This window comes from Austrofundulus limnaeus, unplaced genomic scaffold, assembly GCF_001266775.1.
Source record: "Austrofundulus limnaeus strain Quisiro unplaced genomic scaffold, Austrofundulus_limnaeus-1.0 Scaffold10, whole genome shotgun sequence".
NCBI lineage: Eukaryota > Metazoa > Chordata > Actinopteri > Cyprinodontiformes > Rivulidae > Austrofundulus > Austrofundulus limnaeus.
The window spans coordinates 4,873,346-4,885,346 of record NW_013952412.1 but is presented as its reverse complement, the minus strand read 5'-3'; the positions used below and the strand labels follow the sequence as shown (position 1 = coordinate 4,885,346).

The window sequence follows — 12,001 nt, the reverse complement described above, 5'->3', positions numbered from 1 at the left end:
TAGGATTAGTTTACATCTTCACAAAAARAATCTAAATAAAAAAATTAAAATAATTGCAACACAAAAACTCTCAGTTTTATGTTTTCTCATTCGATTTTTTTTTCAAATTATTTTAACCAAAATTGTTATTGTCAGTTTAACTGTTGAACCTCTTTTTCGCTCATCACGCTAACTCATTTCAGAGCTGTGTGTTTTTGCAGATGGTGAATCAACAGACCAGTGCCTGTTAACAAGTCAGAGTTCATGCTTCATGCAAAGCACAATGCTACACTTATATCACAGACACTGTTCCTAACGGGTTATCTAAAATAGTCTATGTGGAAGACCAGAGGGATAATTGAACAAGCAGTGTTTGTCTCCGTCTGTGGATGATTTAATTACATGCCACTGGCTGTATTTGACTGTAGACAGAGTTCAGACACTAGTTTTTTAGTTCTAGTATTTTTAGGAGGCAGACTTATATGGTGATTTGATTGTTAAATGATTGATTTTGTTGCCATAGCTTGCCTGTTTCAGTTTTTCGTGTATCTGTTTTTTTTATTTTTGCCAGATAACAGTAGTAAATCCTGTAAATGAATGAAAACGAATATCTTATTTTTCATACAGAGAGGGCTCTGTACAGCTTCGAGTGTGCTTTTCACCCTTTATTCAGCCTGACATCAGGTACCAGCAGGCTGGATTATTTGAGACCTGAGAACAGGTCAGTTGCACCTCTGCTCTTAGTCTTAAATGTTGTGAAACATCAGTTTAACCCTAGTTTATTGTTTTCAACGTAAAATGTGTTTTATGCTCTCAGCAATGCGGTAACTCAATAATCTCTGTTTGCAGAGCATTTTATCTGGCTCTTTATAAGCACATGATGTTCCTGGAGAAGAGAGGATGTCCGCGGACTGCTCTGGAGTTCTGCAAACTGATCCTGAGGTACCAGAAAAGCCTGAGAAAGAAGAGCATTTTAAGATAAATGCAAAACACACAAGTAAACTGCAAACACACTTTATCAGTGTTGTTTTTTAAACCAACGCAGCTGTTTATATTTCAAACATTTTATAAGCTCTACTCATATTTTGATGTCAGCATTTTATACTGCTGTAATTTGGCTGCAACATGTTTTTAAAWATGCTTCATAAATAAACTGACATCTATTCTTATACTTTGGAAGCACAAATGGCATGTAATCTGTGTGCAAAATGTCTGAATCAACATTTCTTCTCAAAAATAATTTTCAAGTTTTCCACAAAAAGATTTTTTCTAGGGAAGAAATTTGTCAAGTTTCTATTTGAATTTATGCAAAAGACCAGAGACAAATACAAACAAAATGTATGCAAGAACACATTTATCTTTTGCCCTGTTATAACGTCATTACACCGCCTTGTTTATATGTTCCAAAGCTTTAGCTGTGATCCTAATCAATAGCTCCTGTTTTAAACACATATAAAAAAACATTTTCTTTTTATGGACGTTTTTTGGAAAATGCTAGTTTTTCTATTTAAATTCAGCTAACACTTACATATACATTTTTATTTACCACCTCAGAAACTGTAGTGTTTCTGGTAATTCTACCTATAATACTCTTCTTTTAAGCACTTGCGGTGTTTGTTTGCTCATGKTTTTTTCATCCCAGTTTGGATCCAGATTCGGACCCTCTGTGCATGCTCCTCCTCGTTGATTTCCTGATGCTGCGCTCTAGAGAGTACAAGTCTCTCCTTCAGTTATATCAAGACTGGGAGGTAAAATGTGCAGTTGGTTCATGTTTACGCATCATTGTGCCTTTCTTAACCCTTTTTAATCCGACACAGAAACATTTATTTTTCTTGATGTTTCAGGAGCACAGAAATCTGTCTCAGCTGCCAAACTTTGCGTTCTCCTGTGCACTTTGCCATTTTCATCTGAGTCAGCAGGAAGATCTGGACGCTGAAGARGCCTGCAGACACAAACAGCAAGCTGACCAGATGCTTCAGGGCGCTCTTATCATGTTCCCTGGAGGTCAGAACCCACAGTCAGGAGTTACCTGTTTGACCAGGGGAACAGAATCTAGAAGATTTCTACAAYAATGATTATTACAGATTAATTTAACTTCACGTGTTTCTTTTTTCAGTCTTGATGCCTTTATTGGATCTGTGCACAGTACAGCCGGATGCTGCAGTCTCCTCACATAGCTTCTTTGGCCCAAAGAGTCAGATAGGGTAAGCGTTCTTCATTTACAAAGTGTTTCTCTTCAAATGTTAACCAGTTAGACATGCTATAATTTATTTTCCCACATTCTGTAATCAGAACAAATTCATAAAAGAACTGCCACAAATCTTTTAGTGAACTTGATTACCTTTGTTTTTATTTCTTTCTATTTTAATTGTTCTGCAAGCCTTATCCTTATACACCTAAGGGTGTATTCATACCAGCCCTGTTTAGTCAGCTTTAATCGAACTGTAGTTCGTTTGCCTATAAATTCCAGTTTGTTTTGGAGGTGAATGCATAATCGAACTCTGATGCAGACAAAAAAAAAGCAAACTCTGGACTGGAGACTGCATGGCAGGKCATTCTGAGTAATAGTAGTAAATTTACTCAAATACCTTGCTCGATGTCTGTATAAGGTTGACATCACTGCTATGAAGTTGGATGTGCTGCTATCAGTGCACGCTGCCTTAAACAGAGTCGTCTCAGCCTCCTTGTGTGAAAACCAACATTCTTCCACCTCATCTTCTGCTCATGCTGGGACCATTTTGTTTTTTTGCCATGACATTTGCCAAAAGCAAACCGCTTAAATCTGATGCCACTCCATGTTTGTTTACATTTCGTGAAGAAGGAAGTTGCGCTCAGTGCCTTTTTTCCAAGGTTTTTGTGTCGTTTCCTTCAGTGGGTCTCGGTGCAGCGCCACCACAGGCGAGGGGGTAAACAGGTCGCTCAAAGGTTGTTGTTTTTTTTTTTTTGGCACAAAGTGAAAGCAAACCGAACCAGCTGAAAATGTAAACAAATCTTGCAATTTTGGTCCCCAATTGAACCTGGTTTACCGTACCATCAGGTGTGAAAACGCCTTAAGTTTGAATCTCACCATCTCTCTCCCTTCTCCAGGCAACCTCCGGCTTTGGCTGAACTAACAGCTCTGTACGTGGGGAGAACATACAGTCTATGGAGGGAGGCGGTGGTAATGCTCTGGTTGGAGGAGACGGTGAAGGAGGTGCTGAGTCGAGTTGATGTCAAAGACCCTTTTGTGGAGGAATGCCAAAACAAGTATGGTTTCCACCATCTGGTCAACATTCACAGCGTAGCAGATGTTAAACTTGGGCATTTTAGTAACTTTTTAACTCTCTTAATAAAATCTTAGTCAGGTCTTCTGGACGGGTTCTTCTTTATTAAACAGTTTTGTCTCCTCCAAGAGACTTCTCCAGTCTGAGGACTAACAGGTAAACTCAGCCTTAATATGAGCAGAACCATCACATAGATCAACAAGTTTACCGGTGATGATYAAAACAKTTTGTTCACATGTAAAAGAGGACCATTATCCTAACGACCRATCGTTAGTGCCCTGATGGCCGCTTATTGTTCACAGAGGGCAGAGKCCTACTCGCAACAACATTAAGGCAGGGACAACTGGGCACGGAGAACTCCACCCCTGTTTAATGATGRCCGGTTTCTCTTCACCAAAATTGCTTCCTTTACTYCTGTCTCAAACCAACRTTCCTCTCWWTCAAGGATGGGAACATCATCATCCTTGAAAGCGTGAGTGCTGGCCTGCAGATGAGTKTAAACTGCAGAGTCATAACCTGATGATGTTGTTCTTCTGTGCTGGACCATTCTTTTTGTCAGTGGCTGCTTTACCTCTTTTGCATGTGAAAAAACCGTTTCGACTGTCATCAGTAAACCTGTTGATCCACTTTGTGAAGGWACTGCTTATAAGGCTGAGCTTACCTGCAAGTAACCAGACTGAAGATGTCTCTTAGAGAAGAGACGGAATGTTTCAGTGAAGAAGAACTCGTCCAGAGGATCTACTCAACTTTTTTATGGATTTTTATACCTGAATTGTTGAGATGCATCATGACATCTATTAGATAATGCTAAATATGTATTCTTAGGATTTATTCACCAGATATCTGGACTTTTTTTGCATTAATAAATGTCTTCAGGATCTTCATTATTTATTTTGTAGGAGAAAGCAAAGGTATCAAAGTGCGCCAAGAAACATCCATCGCCATGTCATTCTTTCTGAAATCAAAGAAGCCACCTCCACGCTGCCTCTAGTAAGAAACCATCAGCACAGTTCCTCACTTACTATTTGACTTGCTTGCTTACTTTTTGAGAACCTAATTAGGGCAAAATGCAGAAAATTAGGAACTCAGTACAAGCTGCTCTGAAACTATTTTCTAACAAGAAATCTTCAGTCTGTTGCTGCGATGTCATTTGGATACATGGAGCTGTTTAACTTTTCTGTGTTGTTGAAGCTTAACAAACACTGTTATGATTTAGCTGAACCAAAGCATAAACAATATAGTTAATTTTTTTTTTTGAGAAAAATTCCTATTTGGTAAGACGATGCAGCAGCCCATCATCGTCTTCTTTTCACAACATATGAACAAGCTCCATTTGGAAGTGATCTAAAACTGGTGTTTTTGTCCGTTTGTCCTCAGGAGGTAACCACGCAGCCTGTGATGGGCTTTGACCCCCTGCCTCCACTCGACTCAGTGATATCATACACCAGACCTGAGAGGTGATAATCTATAAGAATTATTTTCTCAACAGAAGAAACATTGTTCATGATCTTTGAGCAATCTGTTTCTGTGTTTTGATGTCTGCACATACAGGCAGAATGTTGGTGCAACCAATGAAAGCACRCTGTCTCTGTTTATCCGCTCTTTGATGCCAAACTTCAACCTTCAGGTGAGTCGCATAATTTTAGTGGTTTGTGCRGCACAAGGGTAAAAAAAAGACATTTATATATCAGATAAAAATGAGCTCACATACATAAATAAGCTATATTTTGATTATGGTTTGTGGTTTTGTCAGTTCTCAACCTGTAGAGCAAACTCTGTTAATAAATCCTAAGATTGCTGCATAAAAGTTGAATAACAGAAAAGCCTAATTAGGAGCTCATGGCGTGCATGTGGAGACGCCATGTGATCAGCAGCTGGAAGCCCTGCAGACTAAAGTCATTTGTCTCTAACAAATTTTTACTCTGTGTCCAGAAGTTGATCACTTAATTTGATCTGTGCCCAGAATTTGAACTCGTTGCTCCCAAATATGTAAAACTGTTCATTTCTATTTAGTGCTGTACCAAACGATTATTTTCTAATCGATTAATCTAACGATTATTTTTTTCGATTAATCGATTATTCTAACAACAAATCTATAAGTTATTCTRATGTGAGTGCACTGGATATTTAAAATGTTTTCATCAAATTAACAAGAACAGTTCTTTAATATTGTAATATTGTCTTTAATAGTTTTTTCATGGACACAAAATATGCACTCTAGAGTCAATTCTTTAACAAAAAAAGCTTAAAAGATTTAACATCAACATAAAATCTCAACCAAAGTATATAAAATTCAAGTAAAAGAAATATAGTGCAAGATGTTAACAATCTAACAAATGAACTAAATCATGCAAAATTCAAGGCACTCTGGAAAACCTATAATAAACATTTATTTATTTTTTATTTAACATATTTCTCAATATATAAAATTTAACAAATATCAAGACAACATCCAACTCTTTGTATTGTAACATCAGTTGTGTAACTTATTTCTTTAAGGTGAAAACTGTTGAAAACAACAAGACTGTTTTGTCTTATTACACAAATTAAAATCCAGCTCCACGTGTTTCTATTGATGTCATTTCCCCACTAGAAAAATTGTGTGATGGAGATCTATGGAAGGCAAATAAGTTTAAATCAAATAAATAAAAGAGGATGCAGTTAAAATTAATAAAAGGTATTTAAGCTACGTTTTGAACATCCAGAACACGTCCAACACTTGTTGGCTGCTTGTGCTCTTTAGGTCAGACGTGTGTCGGGAAGCTCCTCTGTTGTTTGAGACGCTGTGGGAACCGTCTGATGGGAGAACGCAGCTCGACCTAACACCGGTCTCTGTTTAATGGAGGATGAAATAAAGAAAGTGGTGATACTTTATTTACTTTGAGCAAGCGAACGTCGTGTTCACAAGATAATTAATCCACCAGGTAATTCAGAGGCGGTCTGTTCAGTAAATTTTACTCCAGGAGCTGCGAGGCTTTAAAGCTTCAGACTGAACTGAAGCAGCAGCTGCTGACGTCATTACGCTCTTGTTTGATGCTGCGTTCAGGACAAGCATGGAAAACTCACCACTCTTATGCCAATACGGTCGCAGTGATGCGTTTAGGTACCGAAATGGAATTGCATGAACATTCACGTGGTGGTTATGTAATACAGCGAATCGATAATAAAAAATCTGCGTCGACAAATTTACATAATCGACGTCATCGATTATTTCAACTAATCGGTGCAGCCCTGTTTCTATTTCTTCATGATGTTTGGATTATCTGCAGCAATTACAAACCCTGAAGTATTTCAGTTGCAGAAGCATGGTTTAGTAAACGGATGCCACAAGCGTCGGCTAAAGATAAAAAAGATTTTTTTAAAAATTGTAGCTTGTGGTCTGATTGTTTGTGTTTTGTGGATTAGTGATTAATTGTTAGAAATATTTGCAGATCTATAATTAAAAAACCATCCGGAGAAAACCTCAGTGACTTTTATTGTTGTAATCTAATACTGTATAAGATAAATTAGTTTAGAGTTCTGAATAATGTTTTTTTAATAAATTATTCRATTATTTTCCTTGTATTGGTTAAAATAAGCTTCTGAGAGAGTTTCTCACCTCCTTTTTCTGAGTTCTTCTGTTGCTTTTACACATTTTTATGATGTTTTTATATCTAGATACTGATTTGAAGCTGATAACCAAAAAGCCAAATGCACTAAACAAAGCTCACCCAGATGCATTTAGTCACAGCACCCTGCAGGGCTTGCAGAAGCATTTGAGCTGATTAAAGCTCTGAAGGAAAAAAAAAGTCACATCCTTGACCGATGGAACATTTCCTCTAAAAGGCTCATGCTCACCCTCAAGAGACAACTGAAAAAGTGTCTAAGCAGGCATATGACCCTCTTTGCAGTTAAATCTGTCCTCTGTTTCCCAGATTGTCAGTGGGGAATAAAACAACATTGTCATTCACAAAGTATAAAATCGTTTGCCTTTGCTGTCTGTTTGCTATAAATGAAGCTCATTCACTGTGTCACTTGAGCAACATCAAGGGGTTTATTTACCCAGAATTAGTATTTGGATGTTTTTTAGATCCTAAATTCACAAGTTTTTTTTTTTTTGGTCCATCTTTTTTTAGTCAGTTGTCTGAGTTTGGGTCACAGATGTAATTATTTAGTAAGGAGAATTAGACAAAAAGATAGAAAACACATTTTGAAGAACATTTTTAGGATGACATTTCCAGAACATTGTAGAAAAGAAGAATAAATACTTGTGGAAACTAGTTTTCTTTTTAGATTTGTGTTAGACGACAAAATTAGTGTATCAATACCAAAACAACATGTCAGGAGACATTTGGATGTGACAGGTCAGCTTAGTTACGGATTAAATGTTTGAAGCGGAAATTTAACGGAACCTGATGTGTTCATTTATGCCGGACAAAAAGAAGCCTTTTTATTTTGTTTTCTCACTTCACTCAATTTTTCCTGTAATTTAGTATTTTAACCGATTACCTCTGAGTAATGAACAGACCGGGACACATTTTAGTTTCTCAGTTGAGCACAGAAAACTTTTTCATAGTAGAGCATACTAATTTATTCGCTTTTGTTTAAATTTGAAATAGATACAGATTTTATAAAATTATTTGAAAAGACATAACTCACATGAAGCTTTTGGACATTTCATACAAGCGTTTGCAGACCTTAAAACAAGCTCTAAACAAACAGGAAAAACTTTTATATAGTTTGATTTCAGCAATTTTTGTTTCGTGCTACATGAGAAACTTAAGAAACCTTTTATAATGTGTGTGTGTGTGATGTGCAGAGGAGTTATAATGGCTGTGGGGGGAGGGGGAGGGGGATTTCCTGTGGTGGTCAGTGGAGCACATGCTGGTCAGGCTAAATGTGCTTTTCTGTTCAGCCACACCACTGTGAAGGAGGTGATAAGCATTGTTAACGATGGACTGAAGCCTGAACGTCATTCTTTAATCAGCCGCTCTTTCCAGGATATCCAGTTCACCTGCTACAGTGCCAACCGTTGGTTGCTGCCCTCAGAAGATGGCACAAGCTAAGAAAATGCAACTCTGCATACCAGATATGTTGAATCATAAAAGACGAGTTAAATCACGTGTCAAATTCAAGGCCCACGGCCCAAATGCGGCCCACAGGTGACATGTGTCTGGCCTGCCAAAAGACACCACCTATTTTATATCATTTGTTTTACTTATTTTGATATGAAAATAGTTTTCAATAATGATAGTAAACTTTGAATTTATGATTCAATCTAACACAATAAAGAAATTTAAAACATGAAAGATAATACTTGTTCTGCCCCTGAGCTGTTGTTCTCCTAGTTGGCTGTTGTGAAAGAGTTTCTCTTCTTAATGGAAAATATTCTGCAGTCATCCACCACAGTTGTTTTCTGTGAGCGTCCAGGTCTTTTTGCATTGATGAGTTCTGTGCATTTAGGTTAGATTAGATAGAGCTTTGTTGTCATTGTACAGAACACAATGAAATTACAGTTCAGAACACCCATTCARAAGAAGACTGAACATAACAAACATAGGAGAACAGGTGCCCTGGGTCATGCAGCCACAGACCCCAGCACAGAGCAAGGATCATCATCATGAAGACATCATGAGGAGGTGCAACCCTTAACAGAAAAACTAAAAACCACACAAGGGAAGATGAGGAAAATAATAAACATCATATTATATCAACAATGTGACACACTGTGGTGTTTATAAAAAAAAACCTCTGCATAGAGCAGATTTATCTGAAGCCATGAGTGTTGTATGCTTGTGTGAATTTCTGAAAAATGAGCCTAAAGAATCAAGTCCCCAAAACCAGCGCAGCCATAGTCCAGAATAAGGATGTTAAGTGGGGGGCAGACCCTCGGTCGAAGTAACCAACCAGGAAGAATTTAGTCCAACAGCTCAAGCAGGATGGGCACAGAAGGAGCTGAACTCTTAAATCCTTCATCCAATTTTAATGTGGAGACCCTCAAATGAAAGCTGAAAGTCTGGACTTTATACCCTTATCCATTATATAACTTAAATGTTCCAGTAAACAGGGGGAAAAAACTTTGTGTTAGTGTCCAAATACAGTATACAGTATATGGACCTAACTGTATGTGATCCTTCTTTAAAAACAATATTGGATAAATTCAGTAGATGATGTGTGGGCTATACAAAGAGCAGAATGACACTGATGTAATTTTGAAAAGTTTAAATAGGTATTTATTAACAAATTTACAGTGATGTGCTTAAGTTAGCATAAAGCAGAATGCACTCAGGATATCATAAATATGATGCATTTTATTAATCTTACCATTGTTCTTGAGATCCTCTGCCACATTAGGAGATATGGTTAAAGTCACCCACACAAACAGATGAACATGTACATGCTGGATGTTAGCAGATCTGCCCTCTGCACTATCTGGATCATTCCTTGCTTCTTGATAAAATAATATCCTCTTGGAGAGAAGGGACAGAAATATGGATAAAATAAATATAGATAAGGGTAGGAAAAAACTGTGTGTTACATTAAGAATAATGTACATGGAGTTACAGAGTTAAAGGTTATCTGGGCTCCATCACATTTTTTTTTAAGTTAGATGAGAATGTGAAACCACAAGTAACTATTKTAAACCATCAACTAATAAAATATTAGCAAGAAAATGACGGCAAATTTCTACAAACAAAACAAATATTTGGACAGCAGCATCAACGTTAGGATTTTGTTAAATGATAAATGTTTATTTTTATCTTAAGGGTGGAGCGAGGCAGGAGGATGAGATGGAGGTGGCTCGAGCTGGCCAGGAGCTGAACCAAGAAGTAAATCGTCTGATGGCGGCAATGAGGGACATGCTGGCTAACATCCGGTTTCAGGAGCCACCCAGAGAAGACAACCACTACAGAGATGAGGAGGAATGGGACTGAGGGAAGAGTGGCAACACAATTCAACATTAAATAAAAAGAAAAATCAAAAACATGGTTTTGTGTCTATACAAAAATGGAGTGGGACTCCTTAATAGTACTTTAATGGTGATTGATTTATTTTCAGTTTCCACGTTAAATTCTGCCTTAATTTCATGACTTCTCAAATACGAATACACTTTGTAACCTGTAAAAAGACGTTATCAGCTTAAACCATCTTGTTACCAAAGATTTAGTTTTAGATTCTGTCTTTTCTTTTAATTCAGTAGCGCACACACTTACTGAGCTCTACCCCTTTTTCTCTGGTTTACTCACGCTCACAGACTCACTGCTGTCTTTATGGTGTTAGAGCAAAGTTTTACTTGTGTTTGAGCTCCGCCTAATTCAGCATCACAAGTTTTAAATTTTATTTTACAGCATTCATAAAGTATTTACTCACACTTGAAACAAAGTTAACAAGTGCTTTTCTACAATGAAAGCATTTGTTACAGAATACAACTTTAGTACATTATTTTTTCTTTTATTTTTTGTTGTTTCTAATAGAAGATTTAGCTAATCTTTGTGGTATTTGTGAAGTCATTGAGATCTCATCATTCAGGTTTGTATTGTAGAATGCTACTTTGATACTTGAAGTATTACAAGTTAAATCCTTTTAGAAGAGTATTTGAAATTGAAAGGGATTTTGCGGTAATGGTGATAATGCAYATTTCATGTCGTATCTGTGTAATATGTGGTGAGCAAAAAAAGCAATGAAAATCTGGTTAAAATATGTGAATATATTTTTAGAAGTACATTACCCTGTCAAACTGTTATTCAGTAATAAAAACACAAATGAAATAAATACCTTGACATAAAGTGAGACAACAAAATAAATATTGCAATTTTTAGAAGTGTTATTTCTGTAAATAAAATGCCCCGGGATTCTGTGTAAACTATTAGTTCCCTTAAGTTTTTTTAAACCAAACTACATTTCTTTTTTCTGTAAATTTAACAACTTTATTGCCTGAGGGATGTTGCTTTTGATTCAAATGAACGCTTTTGATTTAAATGGACAATTGATCTCTTAGAATACTGAGAGCTTTCTAAGGAGAGTGACTCGGAACAACGCTGTCAGCCATTCTTAAAAGGGAGATTTACTGTTTGTTACGCTGCATTTGCCAAGATGTGACAGTTTGTAAGATGTTTTCAGTGCTCAAACACTGGAGAGGATTGAGAGGGGAACTAACTATTCATCAACCTTGAAAGGTTGCAGCTGAATTTTGGAGAATTAAAAATCAAAGGACTGAGCTCACATCCTTGAGGGACACCTGTTCTCAGTTTGTTGGAGATGTGCTGTCTTTTGTCTTTAAGACAGAAAAAAAACTTTTGTTCAGATCGTTAAAAAACAGGAACTTAGGTTCTTTATCATGTATATACAGAGGAGTAATTTCAATTTGTTTATTGTCTGTCTTCTTTTTAGAAAGGTAAARCCAATGAGCAATATAGAATATAGGCATCACACCCGCTTCAGAAAATAGTAACACTTGTACAAGTGCAACATCATATTGGAAGGGGCGAGCTGTCGATATAAAAAAAAATATCATGGCTAGATTTCTGATTATAAATGTTAGGGTTTTTTTTTTTTTTTTGTTCAACTTCTTGAACATTATTGGTCAAGAAGGAAATTCGACTTTCATCTAACAGGGTTCCCACGGGTCCTTGAAATCCTTGAAAGTTTGTGAAATTGAAAAAATATATATTTTAAGGCCCTGGAAAGTTTGTGAAAACAGCCAAAAATTACACTTGTCCTTGAATATCTATCTATCTATCTATCTATCTATCTATCTATCTATCTATCTATCTATCTAT

General features: G+C 36.7%; 1 protein-coding gene across 1 annotated transcript in view; it reads left to right on the top strand.

Moving 5' to 3' along the window:
* tcf25 (TCF25 ribosome quality control complex subunit) overlaps window positions 1-11,040 on the top strand; it is a gene marked incomplete at its 5' end in the record, with an annotated part of 15,614 nt that extends 4,574 nt beyond the window's left edge. The window contains 10 exon segments of the mRNA XM_014001920.1: window positions 607-700; window positions 829-921; window positions 1,622-1,727; window positions 1,824-1,983; window positions 2,096-2,183; window positions 3,067-3,225; window positions 4,142-4,232; window positions 4,620-4,699; window positions 4,794-4,869; window positions 9,989-11,040. Of these exon segments, the coding sequence (XP_013857374.1) occupies window positions 607-700; window positions 829-921; window positions 1,622-1,727; window positions 1,824-1,983; window positions 2,096-2,183; window positions 3,067-3,225; window positions 4,142-4,232; window positions 4,620-4,699; window positions 4,794-4,869; window positions 9,989-10,156 (1,115 nt within the window).
* Between the last annotated feature and the right edge of the window lie 961 nt (window positions 11,041-12,001).